Raw genomic sequence first — 26919 nt, 5'->3', positions numbered from 1 at the left:
TATGAAATTTTATTTTGGCTCTCATAGCATGCAGCAAGGGATATTCTGAAAGGTCAACATGCCAAATATATCTATAGTCAAGAGGCATGATGTCTGCATCCAAATGAGCTGATAGTGTGTGTGTATTGACCACAGGAGGCGATTTATCCATGGAGAGGAGGGGTCTAGTGGGTGCTGTCACATGTGACAGATCCTTGATGGTAGCGCACGGAGTTCAGCTCACATGGCAATTCAACACCGTGCTTCACTTCTGCTCACTCACTATGGTAGGACAAGCACTGGCTGCCACAAAGAAGACTCAGATCGCACGAGATGAGAAGGAGAAGTTAATCAACCATGCTATCAAACTCTATCAAGCAGAACAGCTCAAGCCTCCTGAACAGCATAAGCAAGGCTTGCGTCGGATTTGTGTACAGGTTAAGGAGTCACATCGGAAGGCAACAGGAAAGGTGGTAAGGTTGAATCATGCTACTCTGATGAATAGAGTTAAGGGTGGGAGGGCACTTGTTGACTTCAATCAGGAAAAAAGCTGGCTCACCTCCGAGGAGGTTGACCATGTTATCACATATACCCTTGAGCTTGCAGCACGAGGTTTTCCTCTCAGTCATCGAAGGCTACAAGAGCAGGTAAAACCAATTTTACAAGCACATTTAGGTCCAGAATTCCCAGAGACAGGCCTTGGTGAAAACTGGACATACCGTTTTGTTGAAAGGCATGCAGACCAATTGAAGGCAGTCTGGTCATGACCGTTAGACAGTGCCCGAGGGCATGCAGTCAGCCCGACCACCAATGAGGCATGGTTCACACTTCTTGGCCAAACAATCAAGAAGTATGACATGGAGCAAGACTGCATTTGGGCTGCAGATGAGACAGGTTTTCAGCTTGGGACAGGCCAGCAAAAGCGGGTGATAGCTGCTACCAAAACTAAGGTACAGCATCAGCAAAAGGATGAACGTCAAGAAAACATCACTGTCATGGTGACAATCTGCACCAATGGTACATACATTGCTCCTGCAGTCATATATCGGGGTAAGGGATATTTCGCCAAATGGCACCAAGACAATCCATTGAAGGCATCGTAAGTACATTCTGTGTAAAATTGTTGAATGTAACTTACAAAGACAATGAAGTCTTGGATACTCAAATAAGGGCTGGACTGATGGCGAGATTGGAGCTCTTTGGATTCAAGATTTTGACAAAAAGACGGCCACGGCTGCTCCTGGTTGATGGTCACAACTCCCATTATACCCTCAAGTTCCTTGAGTATGCTTGGAAGCATAGCATTCATGTTCTGCTTTCCATTGCTCAATGTCTCTCTTCCATGCCTCCATAACCTCTGCATTCTGTGCCTTTCTTTGATCATCTTCAGCTTTTCACCTCCTCATGTCCTCTATGTACTGTTCACGCAATGTCTTTCTCTGTTCCTTGGAATGCTCAGTGGCTTCCTGCTTCCGCTCATGTTCAGCCACAATCTCGACAAAGGCATCATCAGTGAGCATTCGAGGAAGTCCATCACTGACAATCTTCCCTTTTCCCTTCTGCTTCTCTAACTGCTCCTTCTCCTCACGAGTAGCAAGTTGGCATTTTACACGCATGCAATATCCAAACTGAAGGATCATTGCTGCCTGCTGGCCCCTCAATAGACTCTTGTAACATGCTTCATGGACTGTTGCTTCATGAAGCGCATCCTGCAGCTCCTTCTCGTGTTTTGTTTGAGGGGAGGAATCAAGAAGTTCTTGGTGGTGTTTCTTTGCGGGTGAAATCATGAATGTATTGAGTGCAGGAATGGGAGTGGAAGCCTTAATCGAGGAAGATGAAATGAGATGTGCAGCAAATGTCGATGCCAGATGTGAGAACATGTCAGTAAGTGGAGCTGGGGATGTAAGAGTTGATGCAGTGATAGAATCATCATATACCCGCTTCTCGACATGATTCAAGTTGTGATCTCTGGTTGAGTTGAAATCATTGTCTTGAAGGGTGAGTCGATCTAATACCTCCACGAGAATGCATACAGGAGATGGTGGCTGTATGGATAGCTCTGCCCGAGCATTTGTTTCACGGCTTGAAGCAATTGCATCTGGATTGAATGGCCAGACTCTCATCTTCTGAAAGGCAGTCTCTACAACCTCTTTGGTGAGCACCTGAACATGAGCAGCTCCATAGATGGAGAGGAAGTTCTTCTTTGTAACAGCGCCTTCTGCTCTATGCCACTTGTCTCGCTCTTCAGACCAGCACTTTTTGAGAACAGAGAAGACGACAATGTCGAGCCCTTGATACACATGAGTAATGTGGACTGGGTAGCAGAGAACATGACCTAGCAAAGAACGAAAAGAGAAAGCCACGCTGGACAAGACTGCTTCGTGGACCACTTGAGAAAGCTGCTCTCAAGCCAAAGATGGTGAAAATTGATGATGACAATGCCAGCAATGATGAGAGCAATGCAGACAGATCAAGCACAATGGATTCTGAGGCTGAGCACTGAGTTCCAAGCACTGTGGTGAGAGCATGATTATGCATGACAAGTGTATAGAGGAGTCGGAGATGTGCATTTTGACCATATTGCCTTCTTTTATTTTTGTACATCACAGTTCTCATTCCTCTGCTCTAAAACATTATTACAATATGCTCGTGAATGTCCTTGATAATTCTATATACTTTGTTTGAGGTGAAAGTGAAAATTCCTTGGACAGGAATTTCGAAACAATTGAGCGTACAAAGGACTGGTTGAAGACTGTAGGTAAATAGCCCAGACACAAAGATGCGGAGAGGAAAAGAAAGAAAGGATCACATGCACCGGACTCCCAGATCCACTTTAAGAGATGTCAGGATGTGCCAGACATGCCTGGTGCAGAATAGTTAGATGCTGACTCAATGGCCGATGTCACCACAGAGACAAGAAGTGGGCAGTCAGGCCGTGCAGGTGAATCAGCAGAAGTAAAGAGCAGAGACAAATCAGAAAGATGAGAAGAGGGTGAAAAATAGAAATGTGTGAGCAAAACCCCACGTTAGCTGGCAGCATGCCTACTTCTCCACCTAGCCAAATGACAGGCAGAGGGGGTGCTCGTGCTCCTTTAGTCCATGAGGTGAGACATCATGGATTGGTGTATTGGAGTTGAGCAAGCACCTCATGTGCCCAGTCTTTTCATGCCTGATGAATGATGACAGAGAGGGTGCCTTTGGTCTCACATTGTTCATCTCAGGATATAGTGTTCTGCATATGGGCCCACGTCAGATTGCATGTGTCATTCTACCAGAGCTGGGAGGCATGGTGAGCATGAGTGCACTGTGAAAAGACTTCCTGGTTAGCGGTGGTTAGAGCCTGCATTAGGGAGTGGGCCCCAGCTTCCAGATCATTCACAGTGGCATAAGTTTGGGGGAGAGAGGGGGGGAGGGGGGGGATAAGGTAAGTTCACAGGTGAGGCATGACATCCAATCCCCACATTTTGATATGTCTACGTGAAAGCCCAGGTCAATCAGAACTGGGTCAGCAGTGTGGGAAAGAATGGATGTTAGCATAGCATGGTCAGATTCAAAAGGGGTGGATGTGGCGGTCACTTCATGAACTTGGAAATGTTCACTGGAGGTCACACATATGAGATCAATGATGGTTCCTGGGAGTGGGTCATCGCTGACCATGTGTGTGGGCTAGTCAGTATCATTGAGCAAAATCAATGCTTCACGCTCGAGCCATTGAACAAAGGCATATAAAGCAGGAGTGGTTGGGCATGGTGCACGGCCTATTCAAGACCAAAGGGGATGATGAAGATTGAAGTTGCCAGCGATGAGTAAACTTACTTTGGGCAGGAAAGGGATATCATAAAGTATGGGGAGGATGTAATACTGAGAGTACGTGCCCTCATTATAGAAAGAAAAGTTGGGGTCGAAACGGGAGATAAAATGGACAATAATGAGATCAGGGTCAGACATCAAATTGGTGTGCATGGAGATGTGGTAAGTGTCGAGAAGTGAATGCCAGACCAGGATGCTAGCCCTGGGATATGGCAAGGTGGTGGTGGAGGAAAAATGAAAAGTGTCTAGCCTGTAGGGCCAGACATTGACATGACCATGAACAGTAGTGCCAGATTCAGAACTGTAAGAGCTGTCGATGCCGATCTGACTCCACCACAGTTCCTGAAGGAAATAGATATTATATGAAAAGGAAGAAAGAAGGCTGTGTATGTGCAAGTTAGACCAGGCCACATTCAAATGTGCAGTTGTAAGATTCATGAAGAAGGGTTTGCGTGTGAGATGGAGATGTGATAGTCTTTCTGTGCGGGGCATGTGGAATCAGTGATGCTATGGACATTGGTGCCACACACAATGCAGAAGTAGTGAGTAGAGTCACAGGGCTGCCCCGTCGGGCAATTTTCATAGTTGCACAGCAGGCATGTACGCCACTGCATGTCAGCTGTATGGTCAGTTTAACGCAATAGTGGCACATGGAGGTGCACTTCTTGCAGTGGCCCTCAAGGTGAGTAAGATGCCAGCATCATGTGCATTGACAGAAAACTGGTTGGTCCTTAGATTTCTTTACAGTCATGTGGGAACCATAGAACCAAATGAAATCAATGGTGTCACTGCAGTTATCTCGTCCAAGAAGGTTGCATGCACAGAAGTCATGGTGGGTATCTTCGACAGATGTGATGATGGAAGCCTTCCCAATCTGCTCCCACTGCTCTTTCGGAATGATGAAATCTGGGAGTCCATTGAAGTGGACTGTGGAGAACATGGAGTTTCAGTGAAGCTCCACCAAAATCTCTTCCTCCATTAGCATTGCACCCATATCTGGGTGGTGGAGAGGACAGCTTGGGATAAACAATTTCATAACTGGGGCAAGCGGATGGAAGTCCTGAGGCATGGTGGCCTGCTCATGTGAGCCTGGTGCAGGTGATAATGCCTTGGGCACAACATCTAGTAGATGCCTGATAGGGCATAGACACTCATAGATGAGGGCATCCAGAGAATCATTGGAGAAAACTGCCATGACCTTGATAGGTCCAGCAAAACAAAGATCGAGGAAATTTACCTTTGCCCACGCTGGTGTTTTGTGCAGGTGGGTGTGAATCTGTTATGAAACATTCCCTGCTAGAACGTTCAGAACCACATGTGCTTTCTCACACGTACTAGTCCACAATGTGGATGGAGACTTAGTATAGAGTATACCTGATGCCTCCAATAGTCAGGCAGACTATTAGCAGAGTTTATAGTGTGGTCAAGCCTAGTAGACGATGTAGCAGTGAGGTCCTCACTCTACCCTTGCTAGGCCTTGGCTGTTACAGCTACTGCATGTTCACCCGCAGGTTACTAGGTTCGCTGTTCTGACTCTAGCAAGCATACGAGCTTACTACCTCTTGAGAGCGAGTACGATTGCACGAGGGTTCTAGAACTGAGAACGTTCAGAGTTACAGGTGGAAGAGGTTAGTCTTCCAGCTGCTGCTCCACCCCTTTATATAGTCACAGACCTGTAGTCTGGGATACTAGTACAAGGGGTCTCCTACAGCTATTCATGGAGTAAATGAAATAGACCGAGACGAATACTAACTGTGCTGCGAGCCAAGTAATTGGTGAGCGAATGTCAGTATAAACTGAAATGAAAAACCTGCAATGAACCGATATGGAATATACCAATATGAAATAGAGAAATATGAAATAGTCTGATGTGAAATAGAAAGAAATGAAAAGTATGAAACGCAAACGTTAAACATATAATAAATCTTGCTAGATCTTCCCACAGTAGATGTGAAGCGTCTACCACTTGGTGAGATATCCCAAAATGGTATAGGGCTCTTCCCACACCACAGAGATGCTTGATCTGGTAACTGCACGTGATCGAAAACTTGAAACTTTTTGCTCGGGGCTCATTCGTGAGCTCCCCCCTTTCCTAGGTGATTGCCACCTAGCTTCATAACAGAATCTTGGTGTACCACTGAGGCATGAATCTGCCTGCCTCAATGGAGGCATGCTGTTCTTGAGTGATGAGAAGAACATAGCTTTCCTCATGAGCCTTGGCAGCCACCTGGGCCATGGTAGGGGTCACAGAGGTCTGTGCATTAGGTTGGGCCGTGGCCACAGTGGTGGGGCTGTCAGTGCATTTGTGACTCGCAGACATGGTTGGCAGATTCTGTGAGCCATTCAGCTTTTGAGGGGGGGGGAGGGTGGCAGAGGCAGCCAGCTGTGAGCAAGCTGCACTTCAATAGCTGAGAGCCTTGTGTTGATGGCAGTGTTGGCCATGCAGACTCCATTCTCCACTGCTTTGGTGAGTGTGGCCTAAAGGTCAATGCCCACAGGTAGATAGTCTCATGGCACTGGCAGGAACTCGCAGGGATGGGGAGGTCATCATCCTCATCACAATAAGGGTTCACAGCTGCAAAAAATTGGTCAAAAAGTTTCAGGGCTTCAATGCCCAGGTCTGCCAGGATTTTGGTATGGAGCTCACAGCAGGTGGTAGTGAGAATTTGGATGACCTGGGTGAAGTCATCGATGAAAGTAGCTGGGTTGGCATGCTCGAGGAGGGGGCAAATGGTGCCTTTGACAGCCTTGATGTTGTTGTTGATGTGGTGCAGAAGGCCTTCAAAATGCATCATTGCTGTATCCCATTCCTTGACTAGCAAGGCCCAGGTGGGTCGGGCAGATGGTGTGGGTGGTATAGTAGAATTACTGTTTGGTGGAGCAAGAGGCTCAATGTTGGGAGCCTCCATGTCAACATCGCTGGCGGTCACTGTTTGAGCACCTAAAGCAGACATGGTGGTTATGGAAAGAGGAAGGTTGTTGCCACTGCCATATGGATATGAGCGACTGAACATCATCACTATCATCCTCCTTTCCTATTTCCTCTCTATGTGTACCATTACTGTTTATTTTCATTCCTTTTCTCTCTAGTGTATATGCTCACCCTAACTGTATTCTCTCCCTATCGCCTTAGCTTACTGTTCATTTTCATTTCTCTTCTTGTAATCTGTCTGTTCCTTGTTCTTTCTAATCTGCATGCTTCTCTCACCTTACATTACTGTTACTTCTAATTGCTCCTTGTAATTGTCTCCTTCTGCTTGTGTAATACTACTCATTTTCCACCACCACTTCACCTATGAGCAAACTCACCACCCTTCTAAAATTGTTCCTTCCTGGTAAGTGCCCGCACACAATGAATTGTTTACCGTCAACTGAAACCACTTCAGATACCTTTCTACCCTTTCACGAGACATCAATTTCCCTGCCTGAATCATTTTTTTCACTCTTCAGAATGGACATCGATATCTTCCCTGACCTATATTTCCTGTAAACTCAACTGAAATCTGGTCTCATACACAAACCTTTTTTTCGATTGAAAAGAGGTCTGAGGCAGTCTGATAGGGACACCCCCCCTTCTGCTAAGCACCCTCCAAGCACCCAATTGTAACAGTTACAATGTGCCTCTTGTGCCTTGCCCAGATTCGATTTCCAGATCAGATACTCTTTTCAGTAGTTTCCTGTGCCAATGTTTGTGGCTTGAACGCCACCGGCAAAAATGTACCTTGCTCACAATATATCTCTACAACCTCAACATAAATGAACTCAAGACAGTATCAGTATTCACATAGGTAATTGTTTTCAAAAGATGAGATTCTTCAGATGAAGGCCCCACTCTACAATGTGATGACATCTATGGGTACAAAAGTTCAGACAGTGAACAGGCCCAAGATGGTGATGAAAATGAGGAACATGATGGCTTCTCAATTCATTAGGCATGCAGATGGAGGAGACTTCCATCACAGACCTAGAGGTTCAGGGAGAGACTTTAGAGTTGGTATTCACAGTGGTGTTCAAGCCACAAACATTGGCATGAAAAACTACTGAAAAGAGTATCTGATCTGGAAATTGAATCTGGGCAAGGCACAAGAAGCACATTGTGATCATTACAATTGGGCACTTAGAGGGCACTTAGTGGAAGGGGGGTGTCCCTATCAGACTGCCTCAGACCTCTTTTCTATCAAAAAGAGGTTGGGGTACGAGACCACTGAAACCGGCCCTTAAACACCGACCACAACATTTGTCACCTCCTTCGAAGTCATAGCGAGCACTGCTGGCATGGGCCCTACCACCTTATGAAATATGTCAAGCCAGAATACCTAAAGGATATGGTTCATTCAATTTTATCTGGTCTGAGACACCTTTCTTACTATCTATGCATGTGTAGAGGTGTTCTGAGTAACTTCTCCTCCTCGAAAATTTAGGATAGCTGCCAGGCCCTCAGTGATTATCCTCCATGCCTATACAACTCAAGAAGCACTGGCTGTCACTGACAGCATACCTTGCAACAGGATGTCCCAAAGCAGTTGACCAGCACTTAGCATGCACTGAAAACAGATGCGTAGAAGGCAGAGGAAGATAAGGAAATTTGAGTTGACAAGGGAGAACAGTTTGTTTGCATAGAAATGTCAGGAACAATGTGGAACATAAGAGTGGGGGCAGGAGATGGGGGGTGAACAAGTTTCTGAAAAAGGAAGGAAGATAAACAACCATAAAATCCTATCACCATTGTGATCCGGGAGAAACCTTGCTGTTGCAAGGTAACTTCAGTGAATACCTGAACACCTAAGCTGATGGCCCTTGGTTGGTTTGTTCTCCCTGCACTCAGCAGATAAGTGGTTCTGACTCGGAGTGATATCACATGTGGCATACTAGTGTATAAACTTGTATGCGTTCACGCACGTAGCACAGGTGGTTTATGACATTCTCGTCAGAAGAAATGCTAAGGTGAGAACATTCTCAGCACTTACAAATCAATCTATTAAAAATGGCTTGCCTTTCCGAGTTACAGCGAGAGCATTCTCAGACCCTGATGTCATCATAGAGCATATTATCTTTTGCGAGAATCTCATTGTGATGTTTCTCATTCATATTTGCAGCCTATGACACATTGCTCAATGGCTCGGTGTGTTAACAGAGAATCATCTGCTTACCTTCTGTCTATGAGGAAGGGCTTTCGACCAGAAAAACAGGTGGGATGATGCCTGATAGGTTCCATGTAGACAGGACAGGATTACAGATGAATCATCATGAGAGAGTCCAGCATTCGAGGTGCATGATATTTACAGGCATCCCATCAAGCACTATAGCTGTGTTGTCTACTCGGCAGGTCCCATATATACTTTACATTTTCTCTTGCACTGCTGAGATTACATGAGCTGTACAAATCCTAGATATCTGGAAGAGATGCAGTGTCATACGTCAGGTGGACGTGTCTCTTCCTCATCCACCTGCTTGTGAAGCAAACGCTCAACCCAGCGTTCTTCAAGCTTCACTCTGGATATCTGAATATAGCATAAGCTCTAATAACGTCAAATCCTCGGAAATATGAAACACTGTTATCCAACCTTGTCAGGTTATGTGCTTTACAAGATCTTAAATTTTCCTCCTGAGATGTTACATGCTGGACACGGATGATCATTATTTGCAAGGCCTTCTGGCAGTATCCTCCCACAGGATTTTCTCTTTGATGAGTGACATCAAATAGATCTGAGCGAGTACTATAGTCATGTGGGCGGGATGCCTAACAGCCTCTGAGCATGTCTTTGGTCGTCTTCACAGCACTTCAAAATGGATATGGACCCTTGATGCTGCTGATATTGCTGTGATAGTCTCCAAAAGACAATATGGTAGTAAGATAGAGCTCAGGCTGTACTGATAGTGGAGCTAACATACACAGCTGCTATGTGAGCTCCAAACGAGGTCATACTGGAAGCTGCCAAATGCTCACCACTTATCTCATAGGAATGAGACGCCTTCTGCGATAATGTTTCTAATTAGTGTCCTATGTATCAATAACAGCAGAATAGAAGTCACCCCTCATATATGTCTGCACAGGGATACACTGGAATTCATTACCTCCAGATATTGGTAAAATCACCTCATTGTCACGTACGCAGATTGCTTATTGTTGGCTCACCTTACTCCTACTGTACTACCAATTAGAAGTAGCAGAACCTTCTCTTCATGATTTTGATACAAGCCACAGCACTCGCACACTGTGTTACCTTGCATGGATGGCTGATAGATCCCCTCCACATCTAGATTTTCCTAACTGTGGCCTGCAGCCTTGAGAGGCAGCTCTAAAACAGCTTCTGTGAGACTGCCTGTATTTTGATTGGGATAATCCTAAAAACAGACCCATTGGACCATTGAGCATGAAGTGTGATGCCAGCCTCCAGCCTGTGCATAGTCACATTTGGTGAAGCACCCAAGTTGCATGCGTGTGGTGCTGAAGTTGCACTCGCTGACTGTCTTTTCAACTTTAGTGATGATCATATTCCCTGTGAGGCTGAGGCTTGGCTTGCTCAAGCTGATATATCATCTTTCCAGTACTTAATAGTGTAATCTCGCTGACTGTCTTTTCAACTTTAGTGATGATCATATTCCCTGTGAGGCTAAGGCTTGGCTTGCTCAAGCTGATATATCATCTTTCCAGTACTCAATAGTGTAATATGCATCTCTTGGATGTCATTATTATCAGGAACTACATAATCGCAAAAAAGACCATAATGATGTGTGTCATGGTGTAAGCAAGTGTACGTGCTTCCAGAGTTCATGCACATGCTTCAAATAATCAGATTGCACAAAGCTTGAAATTACGTGAAGCCAGGTCACTGGACACGATGTGCTCTGGACCTTCACAGCATCACTGATTGCAAAGTCTTGGGCTATGCAATCCAATGTCCAGTTTTGAGCAGAAATGATCATGGTGTCAATGCCTACTATGGGCACATTCTGCTATCCTTTAGTGAATGTCTTCCAATACATACTTATAATCCTGCTAAGTGATCATTTGGCAGACAAGGCAAATGGTGGGGATGATGGGGGCCCAGGCAGTAAGAAATCTAAAAGGATGATAGATGTAGAGCATGGGGAAGTCATCAAATAATCTGCAGGAAAGCATAGTGATTAAGATGAGATGTAGGTAATGAAAAAGCATGTGTGGTCAATAATGACAGAATTCTGGAAGCTATGATACATACATCTTGCTGAAAATGTGAAGAATGGGATGACGTGGGGAGTCTTGTGCTGATGTAAGAGCAACTAGACTTGAATATGGGTAAGAAATGCTCTGTGAGGAATTGCGAGACAGAGAATATGTAATTACGGGGTTGTTATTTGTCACCCAAGCCTCTGGTGACTAGATGAGTAATGATTTCAGTGAACACAATTGAGACAATGATGATACAGAGGTGCCAATGAGCATTTGTTGCCTGTTATGAGGGCAGCAGGATAGAACTGCATATTGACTGTCACTGTGGCACTATGAGGTCAGCAAGCCAATGCACGTTAACACTGCAATGCAAGCAGGAGATACAGGATATGTACCGGAAAATACCTCTGCCCACAAGCTTCCAGAAGTGTGGCATGAGTTGCGACTTCCATTCCTTGGCTTCGCGGATGTCTTTCGAACAACTTGCAGCCTTTATTTAGAATTCTATCCTCATGAGATTCTTGAATTTATTGGATAAGAGGATATTGTCCACATGGATGCACACAGCTGGACCACACATGTCCAATATGCTCTGTAACCTGATGCCTTTCACGTATGAATGGATGTCAAGGCACAGCTTGATTTTCTGCAGCTTATCCAATCAGACTTCACATAAAGTGGTGAGTATCCAATCGATGCTGCCAGTGTCCGCTGTAGAAATTGGCAGAGACAGAGTCAAATATCTGAGCACAGCATTGTGACTATGCAAAAATATGTGATCTTACAATAAGTCAATCAGAACGGAAAGAATTGATGAGATGAGAATATTTACTGGTGCTTCTCATGGTTAACTGCCTTCCCGAAGTGTCATCAAGCTATACATGAAGCAATGAGAGTGATTCACCTTCGAATTCTAGCAGTTCTTGAAGCTCGACTCTATTTGAATCCTGGTAATCAGCAGGCTGTCTAAGGAATCTTTCTTGAAGGCCAGCACCAATTTCTGTGGATGCCATGAACTGAGCCACTTCCTTGATGCCGCTGTCATGGAGGCACAATTCCTTGATCTTTGTGTGATTGTGCCATATGTCGAAGTCTTTTTGACCCAAGGTGTCATGTGTGAATGTCAAATCACAGCAGACAATGGTGGTGAGGCCTGGAGGGAGCAGACCAGGCATCCAAAGATGGCAATTGATGGAAAGGTAACATTATGGAGTCAGAGGCAGGTGACAGCGGTGAAGGTGAGAAGATACAAGAATACATTCTTGTGCATCATCCACGGTTGCCACTCTGCATCTGCAATGATGAGCTGATCAAGCTGAGGCAGCTTGCAGGTCAACACCACTGTGGCTGTTGCAAGATACGAAATTGGCCCCATCTTCTGCAATGTCAGTTGGTGGCCTCCGTGAATTACCAGATGCTTCACCAAATTTGACAACTGAGGGTTTGTTCTGAGGGATCTAGCACAAGCTCAAACATCTTTTTGACTGTGAAGTCTGACTACTTTCAGCAAGTGGAAGTGTCTTCAGTGATACCACGCATGGCACACAAGTGCACAGACTGATAAAGTGTCAGTGTCATCTCACAAATTGTCTATAACAGTCTCCCAGATGTCTGAGAGCGCTAGAATAAAGTGTTTGTATCAGTTTCTTATTAGTTCTTTTATTTTTGAGTTGGACAGGCTTATGTCTAGATGCAGATCCTTCAAATGTTGCCAAGGTGCTCTGAACCCCTACAATTGCAGCATTTCAGTCTTTTGTAACTATCTGAACAGGATCAAGGCATAAGTCCTTGTCCACAATCACAAGCAGTCGAGGACATGATGTGTGATCAGTTTGCCAGTGTTGCTCAGCTCGTCACAGCATGGTCAATGCGATGTGCAATGGTTTTCATGTGGATGTCTTCACGCATGTTGCACTATACAATAAAGCAGGCTTATAGATATCAGTCAGCAGAGGGGTCATAGTTGTCATTAATGGAAGCTCCCAATGCACTAGTCATGGCTCTATACCTGGCTAACAGGTTAAATGTGCTGGGAACAATATCTGGATATCATAAATTCTTCTGATAAGGTGGTGGCCTATCTTGGCTGTAAAGCACAATTATATCGCCTTTGGAAGTGATAGGCTCATTGCATTTACAGGAATGCCACAAAAAGTGATTGCAGCTTGATGAGTCAGAAACATTGACTCTTTGCACAGGTATTTTGCTGCAGCAAGTTGCATATTCTCATGCATGACAAAATCAGTCTTTTCCTGAGATGAAGACTGAATGCTTTCTGACTGTCTACAATCTGTTTGCAGATGTAGATGCAATGCACGACACCCACATAGCAGTTCCTTGTGTTTGTACACATTTTAGCTTGCGCAGAAGACACCGGATAGATCTGAACCTAATTAGTGTTCCGTGGGCAAATGAGACAATTCCTTCGAACTTACCGTGCAGGCTTCGGATATCCTTGTCTGATTTTGAGAGTTTGTTAAGAGGACAAGGGATTGCCATCCAGATCTCAATCTCCCAGCAGTCTTATTGAGATTGTGGTATATAATTCATGTCCGAGAAGTATGAAAATGCAGTATTAGAGGCCCTCAAGGTCCCGAAGTCAGCTGTAGACCAGGAGCCCAGTCTGACTGCCTGCTTTCAACTTTGCCCAAAATGACGTGATCACGTCGCGATGTGTCCCCAGGATGCAATTCAAAGAATGCACTTCGAGTTGTCAGTGATGTCAGTCTATGATGAGCAGCGCAGCGGAGTATTGATGCTGTCAGTCTATGATGAACAGCATGGAGGATCATGAGGATAGCTGCTTACATAACCATTCACCTTATATACCGAGACTTCAACATCTATCTCCCCTCAGCTTGTTACACCATGTATCGGCTGAGGTGAGTTGACCTAGAGTTTCTGTTACTGTACTGTACTCATGTAGGCTATGTAGACTGAGACAGTACAGGTGAATTGAGCTCATTACACCACATATCGGCTGAGACTGAGACAGTACAGGTCTTAAAAGGTTATGAGCCCCAGATTCGTGCTCCCGTAAGCCGAATCCATTTATCTCATACCTGCCCTCATACTCCAGCCTTATAGTGGTGGCAGCGCCCATATAAGTGCACATTAAACTCTCAGAGGCATTTTCTCCTCTGTTTCTAATCTCATCCTCTGTGCAACGATTCTCCGGTCATCATGCCATCCTCTGATGAACATTCCCATTTTGCTAGTGCTGCAGGTACTGGTTCTAGTGGCTTGGCACCAGCCCCCATCCTTTCCAAACTGAGGTCTCCGAAATCCTGCAAGATCACTGCTGCTTCATTCCCCACTTCCTTTTACTCATGTGCAAAGCCTCTTGATTGTGCAAAAGAAAACTATGCTACTTGGAGCCAGGGTATCGTAAACAACCTTCAAATGGTGCAAGGCCTTGATCGCTACCTTACTGGCACTGTCATTCAGCCCAATCCTAATGTCGACTTCAACAGCTCAGAGAACTGGCTTATCAATGATGGCATGATATGTGCCTACATCTGTCAGTGCTGCTCCAAAGAAGAACAATGCTTCATCCTATCTGATGAATATAACACTGTGAAGGCTCTTTGGGAAGCTCTGCATACTCATCATCAAAAACAAGGCACATATTGTCACGACGCATTGTGACTCCTGCCTAGAAAGGCAAGGAGCTGGCTGCAAGGTGCTGCCTGCATCCTATGACTCATCACCTTTGGTGGATGATGACATGAGGTGAAAGGGGCTCAAAGGGCCCTTAGCCTTATTAGATCAATGAGAGGTAAATGGCCATTGTAGGCCTCATGAAATAGGTGAATGAAACTGGGGATATCCAGTTCCTCATAGGTGCTTATATACATGTATGGCAGAGCCCCTGGCACTTGTGCTACTGTGAGACCTCTGGTACCTACATGTGAACATAATGCCAGAACCAGTAATGGTTCTGGTCTCACCATGACAACTATCTACTATTGACCATGAGGTTATCCAATGAGATAATTGTATAACATGGTGCCACCTTGTCGGTGACTGAAGTGGGACCACTATTGAGTGGCCAATGGGGTGTCTACTACTTAGTAAGGTGCCTTGGTGTCACATGGGATAGCTGAGCCTTGCGAGCTTTGATGATCATAGCTGAGCACTAGTTAGGGGCACTTGTGTGGGCGCTTGTCTAGGTCACATGACTGGATGTGTTCCTGGTAGATCATAAGTGGCTTCCTGTGACATCTGTGCCTTGTGTCATGTCTAAGGTTTATACCTTGGCCTGATGCCAAAGATATATTGTAGTGGAAAAACTGTGACACATATACTCAAGCCCTCCTACTTCAGGAGCTCTTCGCTTGCCGATTCTCATGATTGGAGTGACTGTCTGGCACCGTTGAGCAGATGCAGGATATCGTTGAGCACATCTTTGCTATTGGATTGCCTACCACTGATGCTCTCCTTTTCATCGCATTATTGCACAGTATGGGAGGTGATCTTACTCATGTCTAATCTCAGGTTGGCACTGAGCTTGCCAAGATCATGTGCTCTACCCCTTATACCTCGGCAGATATCATCGCTCACCTCAATCTTGATCAGTGTCTTATCAATGGCCATTCCGGTGGTTCTGAAGATGTCCTTATCACTCGTGCTCCCAGTCGCTCTTCATCCTCGAAGAAGTCTTGTGGCAATTCCTGCTGCCCTCATCCTCAAGGTCATGATACTGCGGACTGCTGGGGACCTGGTGGGGCTATGGAAGGTCATCATGAGGAGGTCCTTGCTCAGAAGTGAACAGTTAAGGAAAAGGGGAAGTCATCTACCTCGTCTGCCAGTTCCTTCATTCAGAAGGACACTTCTGGGCATGCCTATACGGTCGACGACTCCGGTCATACCTTCTTCCTATCATCTGATCCTGTTCCTTTCACTACTGCTCCCTTTTCATCTACTGAGTTCACTGGCCTTGCCGCTGAGAGCCCCAGCTGGCTTGCTTCCATCATGACTCCCACTGATGTGACTGAATATGATGCCTATGTCTCTTTACTACCAGAAGATTCAGTATTTCTGGGTTGGTCTTCCCATCTACAGCCTTCCATTGATCCTTCTGCACTCTCTATCACATCCACTGCTCTTCCGGCTCCCAGTGTTGGCTCTATGCCATTCATTTTTTGATTCTGGCACATCCACACATCTCTCCCCTTGTCATGATGACTTCCAGAATGTGCGCCCCATTGCTCCTCATGATATTTGTGATGTCAATGGTTCCGTCATCTTCATACATGATGTGGGACATATTCGCCTTTCCATTGGCAAGGGCAATCATCTCATCCTTGAGGATGTTTTTTATGTTCCTCAGGCTATCATATGCCTCATCTCCATCTCCGCTCTGTGTACCTCTCTCTCGCATCCTGTTGTCTCCTTCTCTGATAACGGTGTCTGCATTGTCCAATGCAGTGGTGCCCTCATTGCTTGTGGTACACTCACGGCCCACCCTTTGTATGCTCTTATCAGTGTACCACTACCCCGCCAGCTACTGAGCACGCTCTCATCGCACGTCGCGTCACTTCTCTTGAGACTTGGCACCATTGCCTTGGCCATGTCAACTATTGCACGGCTGTTGCTATGGCCGGATCGTCTCTTCTCTCAGGTACGCCTGTCAACACCTCCTCAGCGCCACTCAAATGTGACCATTGTATCCTTGGAAAACAGACTCGTTCTCCTGTTCCTAAGATTCATGGCAGGTTTAAGGCATCGAGGAAGCTACAGCTGGTGTATGCTGACTTGATGGGACCATGTGATGTTCGTTCCGCTACTGGTAACCTGTACACGTTGCACATAATCGATGGTTTCTCATCCTACTCCTGGTCCATTCCCTTTCCCTGAAAGGCTGCTACCCTCGATCATTTTCGCTCTTAGGTTGTTTCTTGGAAAACTGAGACTTCTCTCCATGTTGGTGCTGTCCAGATTGATAACGGCGAACTCTGTTCTGCTGACTTCAAATTCTTCCTCTCTTCCCGGGGTATTGGTCTTTGTCTCACTGCTCCATACACCTCCGCTCATAATGGTCATGTCGAAAACCTTCATCTCACCCTTATGAACAAAGCACGTACCATGTGTCTTGCTGCCGATGTTCCCTCCAACTGCTGGGACGAGTTTTTGCTCACTGCTAATTACCTTACAGTGTGCTCCTTTTCTCGCTCAGTTTCTCCTGGCATGACACCCTACCATCTCTGGGTTGGACATGCTCCTGACCTCTCTCATCTGCATGAGATTGGCTGCCTGTGCTTTTGTACTAATTCAACACCGACACAATCCTAAGATATATGAACGCTTTGTCAAATGTGTCTTGATCAAATACGGGTCTGATTGCTACCCACAAAGTCATTTCTTCCTTCCATGTTTCCTTTATTGAACAGTTTGAAGATTCTCCTTCCTCTCCTTGCCTTTCTTCCCCTTCCTCACCTCCTTCCCCACCTTCCATTGTTGATGATCCCCCCCTCCTGTGCCTACTCCCACCCCTTCCCCACCTACTGTCACCCCTTTGCATCGTTCTTCTTGTACCTCTCATCCTTCTGAACGCCTTGCTGCTGCGCTGAACCTCCCTCACACTTCCTCTGTCACTCGTGCTGTTGCGGAATCTGTTGCCTCTGCCAATCATCTTCTTTCCTCTCATCAGCCTACTGTCGATGATGCTCCTCATGTCGAAGACCTTCCACCATCGTCCAATGCACCTTCCTCGACTTTGGACCCCATCCCTGAAGTTGACGACATTCTCTCTGCGCTCCGCTCTGATGGTGTTCTGGATATTGATCCCTTATACCCAGGCAACCCTAATTCTCTGCGCAAAGCTATGGCGTCTCCCTATGCTGATCAATGGTGTGCTGCCCTTCAGGAGGAGTTCTGAAGCATCAAAGACCTCAGTGTGTATAGACTTGTTCCTGGCTCTAGTGTCTCTACTGGCTGTCGTATTATGAAGGGCCACCCTGTTTTTGTCCTGAAACATAACCAGTTTTCACAACCAGTATGCTTCAAGGCTTGCTGGGTATGCAAGGGCTATAAGGCAGTTTTCATGCAGGATTTTTTCCACACTTCATCACTGACTATGCGCATGGAGGCCTTTCATGTTCTTCTTCATCTTGCTGCTGCCCTTGACTGGGAAATTCATCAGGTCAACGTAAAGACTGCCTTCTTATATGGTCTTCTCCCTAAAAATGAAGTCTGTTACATGGAACAGCCACCAGATTTTGAAGAGCTGGGAAAGGAGGATTGGGTTTGGGAGCTTCACAAGGGTCTCTATGATATGAAGCAAGGCAAACATATGTACGTGGAATCGTATCATGGACAAATGTCTCAAGGAACTCGGCTTCATTCACCTTGAGTGTGAGTATTGCATCTATTATCGAGAAACTGCTGATGGCATCGTCATGACAGGTGTTCATGTGGACGACTTTGCCATCATTGTGAGTACTCGTGCTGCCGCCGATACTTTCAAAGCTGAACTCCGGGAACTCTGGCAGATTTCTGACCTTGGCGAAGCCCAATTCTGTATTGGCATTGCCATCGAACGGGACCGTACTGCCCGGACTGTCGCCCTATCTCAAACTGCCCTTATCGACAAAATCATCTCGGAGTTCCGTCTTGCAGATGCTGTCCCTGTCAGTACTCCTATGGATGCTGGATCTCACTTGTCCCACCACGAACACTCTCCCATCACTGTCGACACCAAAGAATGCACTGCTAGTCGACCCTATCGACAACTCGTTGGCTGCCTTCTCTATCTCGCAGTCGGTACATGTCCAGACATTGCTTTCACAGTCCAACAGCTAAGTCAATTCCTTGACTGCCATGGCAATGCTCACTGGGAGGCTGCAAAACGTGTTGTGCACTATCTTAAAGGCACTCACGATTTCAAACTCTTCCTTGGAGGTTCCCATGTCGCTGACTTAATGAGCTACACTGATGCTAGTTTCACATCCTGCATCGATACTCATTGTTCCATTTCTGGATTCTGCTGGACGCTAGGCTCAGGAGTCATCTCTTGGTCTGCTCGAAAGCAACCCACTGTCTCCCTGTTGATGACTGAATCTGAATACATTGTGGCGTCAGAATCTGTCAAAGACGGCATATGGCTATGCTCCCTGCTTGCCGCTCTCCATTTTCCATGCCCTTCTGCTACTCCGCTGCACTGTGATAACTCCGGGGCTATTCGCTTAACTGAAGATGTCGCTTTCCATGCTCAAGTAAAACATGTCGATATCAAGTGGCATTCCATTCATGAACATGTCGCTTCTAACCACATCTCTGTTCATAACATCCCTACTCATGACAATCTTGTTGGAAGGAGAGTGCGTGCGGCACTCAGGTATGCTCTTGTCGCAAGCGGGGAGAAGTGGCCGGTCGGACGGTCAGAGCGATGTGCTCTAGCAACGAGTGCGCATCGTACGATAGAGTCTGACTGTGGCATTAGTCAATAAATAACGGACCGAGAAGATGTACATACCTCGGTAGTTTACTACATCTAAACGACTCTAACGAGGTCCCTGGACAACGGACTCGTCTTTGCTGTGCTCTCGCTGTGCTTAGACCGGGAAACTCCGAGAAATCTCGCCGACTTCTTCACCAAACCATTGGCACGCGGTGCTTTCCACCGATTGCGCAGCAAGATTGGAGTACGCAAGTCTCCATGCGAGGAGGAGTCCCATTGACAGTTTCTTTTTTTCCTGATGGTATCGGTATGTTCACATGCACACGGTCTTCTATGGTACTGTACTGTACTAGCGTCACCCTTCCTTCCATCCATTTTTGTGTCCCTTTTCTTTTCCATTCCTAACCTTTTCCGCTATTCCTTGCATCTCATACTCATTCCGCACTGAGGAGGAGTGTCGGTGATGTCAGTCTATGACGAGCAGCGCGGCGGAGTGTCGATGCTGTCAGTCTATGACGAACAGCGCGGAGGATCGCGAGGATAGCTGCTTACATAACCATCCACCTTATATACCGAGACTTCAACATCTATCTCCCCTCAGCTCGTTACACCACAATGTCGGCTGAGGTGAGTTGACCTAGAGTCTCTGTTACTGTACTGTACTCATGTAGGCTATGTAGACTGAGACAGTACAGTTGAATTGAGCTCGTTACACCATGTATCGGCTGAGACTGAGACAGTACAGGTCTTAAAATGAGTGACCCTCGCGGTCCCGTTCACGGACATGTGTAAAAGGATATCTGGAAATGCAGTCGCCGATGGGCTCATTAGTAGATCCGAGCGCACAAATCTCGGAGCTTGGGGGCCGAGAAGGGCCACACAGATACTCTATAAGTTGTAGAAGACACTGAGTCATGAAATGATCGAACGCAAAACAGCGCAAAACGAACCGTATTCACTCTCCCTCCTTATACAGAAGAATCTCCTGTGCAGAACCCTCAGCGGTCACCGTCGGACCCGCGTCGTCTCAACATCTTCAATCCTCAACGAGCGCCCACCATTGACCCATCCGATGCTCATGCGTTGTCTCTATCTCTTTGACAGGTCTATGCCAGCAACATGAGATCGCGAGTGGTGTTTCATCGTAGTAGAATGTGTATCATTGCCATAAAAGAGACTGACAAGGCATCCACACATCAATGTAACAGCCACATTAGCGTCCAACAAATCTAGAAAGTATTTTAGGATAGTGTATGGTCTGATGGAGGACGAGCATAAACAGTCTGGGACATATCACATCACGATGGCAAGCTATACTTTCCACGAGGATTGTCGTCACTGCGTAGCTTGGGCTTCTACACTTCTCTCCTCCGCGATACGCATCACTTCCATGAGCAATGTCTGTTGTTCCGTATCGAGCGAGGTAGTGGCCAGCTGGTAGAACTGAGGGTTCTTCATCTGGAAAGCTGGGAGAATTGAGCAGTATAAGCTTATGCAATGACGATACAGACATAGACATACTAGTCAACGCTTGCTTAAATGAGATATATGGATCAACGTGGTCGAGCGGGCTCAGATATCCAAGTTCTTCGTCAATTTCAGACTCTTCTGTCGTTTCTGACGCATCATCTCCCGCGGTTTGCCTTGCGGATTTCTCCCGTAAGCGGGCGCCCTGAGAAAGGACACGTCATTGATCAGCATCCAGTACTTGCCACTGCGTGCCTGATCATATTGTCTCACCTCATTTGCCAGCATCTCCATGTAGGCAGAATCCTCGTCCCATACGTCCTCTGTGCGTAATCACGTCAGGGTCTACAGTGGATTGAAAGATCATAAACTGACCATCGTCTTCATTCAGATTGAAGAGCCGGCCGTCTTCACTCTCAACGTCGTCATCATCATCAGCCTGAAATGCTTCTTCCAGTTCCTTCCGTGCTGCACAGGGAGCCTCAAATCAGCACGACCCCGCTTCGCAGAGGTGATCAGAGCAGACCTTGGATCGCTTTGGGCAAGTCCTTAAATATGCGGAGAGCACCCGCCACAATCATCGGCCAACCTTCCTTCACAGAATCGGGGATCTGGGCAGGGTCCATCTCGAGGAGTGCACACAGAGCCATAATGCTCAGTTTCTTGTCGTGTACACGCGGCAACCGATGATAAATCTTGATGGCGTCAAACCACTTGTCGAAAAACACTCGCGCCGAACCAGGTCGATAAGCTTCCATGAAATGTAGCGCTGCTCCAGGGTTATACAACGCAGCGTTGATCAAAACCTCGAGGTTGGCCAGCCGCAGTGCAGATGACTCCGCTGCGTCCACGATGCTGAGCGAGGTCGCAACAATGGTTTGCAGTGCCTATAAGGAAAGAACGATTTAGTTGCGTCCACAATTGTTACCGCTCAGGATCGGCTCACGTCATCGACGTGCCCACGTAGGTTCAGCATCATCGACTCGGCCAGTTTGCAACCATTCACAGCATCGTTCTCTCCCAGATGATCGCTGTTGATCGAAGTGGTGTAAATGTCGAGGATCATCTGCCTGTAATCAGGACGCTTGTTGAAGACGTCAATGCCATAAGAGAGGAAGTTATCCAGGCTTGGCAACATCTCTTCATGGGGCGCAGTCAGTGGCGTGAATGAGAATGTCTATTCTGATGATTTCGCACCATCCAAGAAGTCAATAGCATCAGACTTGAACATCTTGTACGTCAGCTCAAAAACTGGCCACATATTGGGCGAGACATTGCGGAGCTTGAAGGTCAGACTGTCGACCAAGTCGTACATGTTGTCAAACAAATCTGGCACGCAGCAGCACTCATTAGCTCATCTCCACAAGCGAACCGACGCAGACCACTCACCGAGTAGCTTGTTCTCCAGAGTTAGGACGACTATAGGAATGATAATCTCCTGTATTTGCGCTAGGATTTCGGGCGATGAATCGACCGAGCTGACAATCTGCATGACGGCTTAGCATCGGTGTCGTAAACGCCTCAGCAAGATCGAACGTACGGTGCCAATAGTCTTGGCGATCCCCATAGCGGCGAATGTCTTGTCTTCTCCTTCGTCGCTCTCCACGATCGTGTCAAGGTCCACGTCTCCATTGCCGGCTTCATCAGCAGCCATGCTTTCTCGAGCCAGCCGAACATAGGTCTCGCACTAGCACACTGCATGAGGATTTGATAGAGGTGACAACCATAATAACATACGAGACGCGCAGTGAGGTCTGCTGCGACAGGCAGCAGCTCGTTATGGAACTGTTCCACCATGGTTTCCATGCAAGAGTTCAGGATGTCGAGGTCCGTCTCTTCTGATAGCTTCAATAGAGCTTCAAGAAAACTATTATTGGCAAAGCTCGACGACCAAAAGGACGAACTTACTTTGAATCACCTTTCCCACCTGTGGTGCGACAGCGGCCCTCACTGTCTCCGGAGTCAGCTACTCGAGCGCAGTATCGCCGCAGGACCTCATACCTGATTCATGGCAGACTACCATCTCAGTGAGAGCCAGACAGGCTTGAACTCGAACGGGAAGCTCGGGGTCATCCAGACATGATGCGATAGCAGTGAAGTGCTGACTGAGAATCTAAGAGAACATGAGCGAACTATCCTATATGGCGAGGGGGATTCCTCACCTGGTCGTTCGACCACCTCATTCCTGTCTTCTCCATTGTTCCCACAACTTCGCATGCCTCCGGAACTCACTCAGTATGATACATATGACGAAGTTGTAATGTACTCACAATGGCTCGCATATATGGCTCCGGACTGGCAAACTCCGGTTGGACGAACTGGACCAAGAACTGCTCAATATTGGTTTTCACTTCTGGGTGGCGCATCATGAACGGTCCAAGTGCAGCCGTCATGTTGAGAGCACCGAAACGCTGCGGAGCTGCGGGTTTCCTGCGGAGTCATAGGCGTCAGCGATGATACTTACCGCCTGAATGGGAGATTGACATACGACTGAAGAACTCGCGTAATGAAGCCAAGGATGGGCATGAAGGTCGTTTTTGTCCGGTTGCTGGAAAGCGCGAAAAGGAAAGATGTCGCGGCGGACACAGGGCTATCGAAGTTCTCATATTCGTCTGCACACTGCGTGAGCCCCTGTTTCCCCGTAAAGCACATGAGTTGTGTACTTACCCACTGATGTGCGAACGAAGTCGACTGGATCTGAATCCCACTGTTCTTGCTTGGCAGGATTGAAGGACAACTGGGGGAATACGTAGGATGACACGAGAGTTTGGAAGTGTGGCTTGAGCATAGCCCATGTTGACTTTGGCTTTACGCTGTTCAGAATAATCAGCGATATGCGGAGCCTGCTCATCTACGAGAGCGCGAAACGTACCACTCGGTGAAGAATGAGAAGATCTGGTACTGGCACTTCTTCGACAACCAAGCCTGTCCGGACACGTACAGCTCCACTTGGTGAAGATAGATCTTAAAGATCTCCGGAGCGAACGTCGTCACGAAATGTTGGGCAAACCGGCCGTACTCCTCCTTCATCGAACTTGGTAGTTGCGAAGGATTACCGAATCGGTGGAACAAGCGACCAAGAATGCCATATGCCCATTTCTTCGCTTTCCACCACTCGCTGCGTTCCCGCTCTTCCTCATCCTCCGGCGCAGCTTCCTTCGGAATCTGCAGATTCACTACCTGGAAGAGCAGCCTACCCCACGGAACCAAGCTCTCCGCGCTCTGCTGATGCGCGCTCAAATGAAGCACGATGCTCGTCTTGTATGTCTTGAGGATCAGGTGGAGCATGAAAGGAATTTCCGCAGATGCATTTGCAGGAGGCGTCGTGAGCAGCTGTTGTGCGATATTGACCAGTGTTGGGAACAACTCTGTGACAAGTTGCGGGAGCACATCGCTCATTTGGCGGAAGCTACAGCGCTCGCATGTCAGAAGTCAAGGGTACAACATGGGGAGATTGGAAACAAACCGGAACGCCTTGACCATCTCTAGTGCAACAACACATCCCGCGCAGACCTCCCGTACACTATGACTCGTGAGCAGTCGCTTCACGTCATCCAGCAAAGCCGGCCACTGATCAGGAAAGTCGCGCATGACGATGGTTTTCAATGCATTTGCGAGCTGTACTGTGATCAATTTTGACGGAGAGACCGCCAAGAGCGGCAAAAGGGATGCTTTGAGCGCAGTGCGATCGGAGTCATGGAGTGGAATCTGTTCTGGCCGTTGCTGAGCGGGGTCGATGTAATATGAAGTGTGAACACGGTTTTTGAGATATACAGCAGCGGCTTGACGGGTAGCGCTACAAAACGCAGAGATAAGCACTGTGCAAGCTGGACAATCTCATACACAATGGATGAATGTGAGTCTTCTGTAGCGTATTTACCACCGCCGTCGTGACTGCGTTGAATCTCAATTGCAACAGATACGATACGAAAAAGAGCTTTTGGAACATAGACGCGTCGATTTCGATGTTTTTAACTTGTCGGCACGATCGGATATGGAGTCCGAGATAGGGCAAAGTTGGAGTTATGATACGCTGGCATCGCCACGATTGCACCGAACAAATGGGTTCGTTGCATTGTATACGGATGGGGTCGAAAAACACCAGAAATGTTTGGGATGAAAATGAAGACGTGAGTGGCACGTACAGTTCGATATTATCATTCCCGATGATCTGCAAGACGGCGGCAAGCATGCCCTCCTGGCCACTTATCTACTCCACCAAGGACGACCGTTCATCTTGAATGCACGCTGTTCTATCAAGTTACGCGTACCTTGCGGATATGAAGCTCGCCTGCTTTTTGGACATTTGGGTCCGGGTTGTAGGAGCTCGCGAAGAGCTTCGAGAGCGACTGAAGGTCCATCCAGTCAATCGAGCAATGTTACAGAAGAGAGGCCAGTCGACGGAGGGTATCCAGGTAGTAATACAAGCGAATGCAGAAAGTTGCAGGCTACCGAGGCGGTAGTGGTTGATCAACAAAGTCCAAAAATTTTGGCGCGTGTACGCGTCGCGTGTCACATTCGCGCGACGCGTTTGCGGAACCTCAATCATCCCTATTCCTCCCTATTGTCCCATGTAAAGCAGTGTAAAGCGCATTGCGGTCGCCTCGACAGACGTCGCGCAAAGGGAAATATAAATCGCGGGATAACATCTTCTCAAGCCAGACGAATATCCTGCACTGATGATCGTACGATAGAACAGACTAACGAAACTCAGACTCCACGAAATAACGAGCTATCACTGAGTAGAGGACATAACTGATGAAGAAACATATCAAGCTACGATAAAGCGAACACGGCAGTAACAGATGCGCGGCTGCTCATCAGGGCGACGTGAGAAGATATGTCCAAATGCCAAAGATTGCGTTCAGCAGGAAGCCGACTACAATACCCATTTGCAAACGTCTCCTACAGATATCGCGGCCGAAAAGCGAGGAGCCATTAGTATGCTATCCATGCGATGAGAAGCGCAGGCGCCTACGAGAAGATGACACTGCTCGTCGCTTCAAGTTCGCTCCCGTCGTCCCAGAACACAGCCGGCTTCGGGGAACGGAAGAAGAAGAAGGGTATCAAGGGGAAGAAGAAACCAGGGACGACACCGTTCAATAGCATCGATGTCGCTCGCGACGAGGACTGCGAAAGCGGCGTACCCCCGTTATCGAACGAATCAATCCACTGCTCTTCAAGCGCACGCGCGTGCTCATCGACTGGCCAAAAAAAATCAAATTTAAGAAATGGAAGGTGGACGATTGCATGGACTGCTTACAGTCTTCGTCGCTTTCAAAGTCTTGATCGATATAGTCGCCAGCAGAGTGTGCATGGAATTGCAGCCGGATATTGGCAATATCTTGTTCGGAGAAGCCAGCGGCGGCGAGCCGATCGAACCCTCTCAAAGGTTTGAGCTGAGCAGTCTGTGCGTGTGTGGGAGATAAGGTTTTCATTAAACCAAAGATGTATCGGCGTCTTTGCATACCTGTAACGAGTGCTCTTCTTCCTCGCCATCCGTCATCTGGGGCCCGACAGAACAGTGCAACCATATGTTGTTAGCATTCTGAACCTTGCTTCCTACGCTATTAGCATCGTTTTCGGACGCAGCACGACGGTGCTGTTGCTCCAGCGTGGTCAGCCGATTGTAGAGTGGCGTGCTTTCTGCGAGCAACTGCCCGGAGAGAATTAAGCGAAGACGCCGATCATGCAGCTGGGGTCTGGCATCCCGAATCTACGGTAGTCGAGTGAAGCCACGTAGAATATGGAGCAGAAGCATGGACGTCTTACCTTATTCTTGACATCCCGTACAACGTCTTTCTCTGCAATCTGCAGCGTGAGGTCGGGTATACCCTCGGTAAACCGTATGACGAGATCCCTCTTCGGAGGTTCTGGGTTGCCAGACTGAGGTTCCACAGCACGCTGCTTTCCTTTCGCCTTCTCACTCAGCGTCATTGCAATGGGGCTAGGAACGATTATCGATGGAAGAGAGGTTCGGACGATGAGCAGGGCAAGTAGCTCTACGCTTCCTGCGAATCGGAGATCAAAGCGCATAGACGAGGACGATGAACGGATCGGGGCAACGTTTATCTGAGATTGGTCGGAGTCTGTATATGCTGTCATCTGG

General features: G+C 47.2%; 7 protein-coding genes across 7 annotated transcripts; 3 read left to right on the top strand and 4 right to left on the bottom strand.

The window, feature by feature from the left end:
• Positions 1-263: 263 nt before the first annotated feature.
• On the top strand, positions 264-746 carry LAESUDRAFT_647386 (uncharacterized protein; the record flags this gene model as incomplete). Its single annotated transcript, XM_040904051.1, has 1 exon — positions 264-746. One exon carries the CDS (start codon positions 264-266, stop codon positions 744-746), a length of 483 nt encoding a protein of 160 aa, XP_040766926.1.
• A 651-nt stretch (positions 747-1397) lies between these two features.
• LAESUDRAFT_624937 (uncharacterized protein) lies at positions 1398-1877 on the bottom strand (the record flags this gene model as incomplete). Its single annotated transcript, XM_040903323.1, has 1 exon — positions 1398-1877. A coding segment is annotated over one exon (480 nt), but the record flags the coding sequence as incomplete, so codon positions are not given.
• A 192-nt stretch (positions 1878-2069) lies between these two features.
• On the bottom strand, positions 2070-2312 carry LAESUDRAFT_627679 (uncharacterized protein; the record flags this gene model as incomplete). Its single annotated transcript, XM_040903355.1, has 1 exon — positions 2070-2312. A coding segment is annotated over one exon (243 nt), but the record flags the coding sequence as incomplete, so codon positions are not given.
• A 14202-nt stretch (positions 2313-16514) lies between these two features.
• On the top strand, positions 16515-17822 carry LAESUDRAFT_756825 (uncharacterized protein; the record flags this gene model as incomplete). Its single annotated transcript, XM_040912216.1, has 2 exons — positions 16515-16565; positions 17595-17822. The coding sequence occupies 2 exons, from the start codon at positions 16515-16517 to the stop codon at positions 17820-17822; spliced, it is 279 nt and encodes a 92-aa protein (XP_040766923.1).
• Positions 17823-17888: 66 nt separating this feature from the next.
• On the top strand, positions 17889-18062 carry LAESUDRAFT_622735 (uncharacterized protein; the record flags this gene model as incomplete). Its single annotated transcript, XM_040903294.1, has 1 exon — positions 17889-18062. A coding segment is annotated over one exon (174 nt), but the record flags the coding sequence as incomplete, so codon positions are not given.
• A 2338-nt stretch (positions 18063-20400) lies between these two features.
• On the bottom strand, positions 20401-25289 carry LAESUDRAFT_722914 (ARM repeat-containing protein). The gene is made up of 20 exons (XM_040908301.1): positions 25082-25289; positions 24956-25020; positions 24277-24606; positions 23683-24219; positions 23478-23623; positions 23299-23422; positions 23081-23240; positions 22973-23029; positions 22812-22923; positions 22719-22760; positions 22548-22666; positions 22351-22497; positions 22200-22296; positions 22008-22139; positions 21757-21950; positions 21337-21697; positions 21186-21278; positions 21084-21133; positions 20865-21015; positions 20401-20809 (listed from the first exon to the last, which is right to left on the bottom strand). Exons 1-20 carry the CDS (start codon positions 25169-25171, stop codon positions 20679-20681), a joined length of 3138 nt encoding a protein of 1045 aa, XP_040766921.1. The 5' UTR covers positions 25172-25289; the 3' UTR covers positions 20401-20678.
• A 341-nt stretch (positions 25290-25630) lies between these two features.
• Positions 25631-26747, bottom strand: LAESUDRAFT_647550 (uncharacterized protein; the record flags this gene model as incomplete). Its single annotated transcript, XM_040904060.1, has 5 exons — positions 25631-25715; positions 25789-26014; positions 26074-26218; positions 26281-26526; positions 26583-26747. The coding sequence occupies 5 exons, from the start codon at positions 26745-26747 to the stop codon at positions 25631-25633; spliced, it is 867 nt and encodes a 288-aa protein (XP_040766920.1).
• Positions 26748-26919: the final 172 nt, after the last annotated feature.

This window comes from Laetiporus sulphureus, assembly GCF_001632365.1.
Source record: "Laetiporus sulphureus 93-53 unplaced genomic scaffold LAESUscaffold_8, whole genome shotgun sequence".
Taxonomy (NCBI): Eukaryota; Fungi; Basidiomycota; class Agaricomycetes; order Polyporales; family Laetiporaceae; genus Laetiporus; species Laetiporus sulphureus.
Note: the sequence above shows the minus strand (reverse complement) of the source record. Positions and strands in the feature narration are given on the sequence as shown.

Coding starts and splice junctions, on each gene's coding strand:
- LAESUDRAFT_722914 (XM_040908301.1), bottom strand. CDS start 25,171: ATGGACCTTCAGTCGCTCTCGAAGCTCTTCGCGAGCTCCTACAACCCG. Junction 23,241..23,298: donor ATTACGCGAGTTCTTCAGTC/GTATGTCAATCT, acceptor ATGACTCCGCAG/GAAACCCGCAGCTCCGCAGC. Junction 21,016..21,083: donor TGGAGATGCTGGCAAATGAG/GTGAGACAATAT, acceptor GTCCTTTCTCAG/GGCGCCCGCTTACGGGAGAA.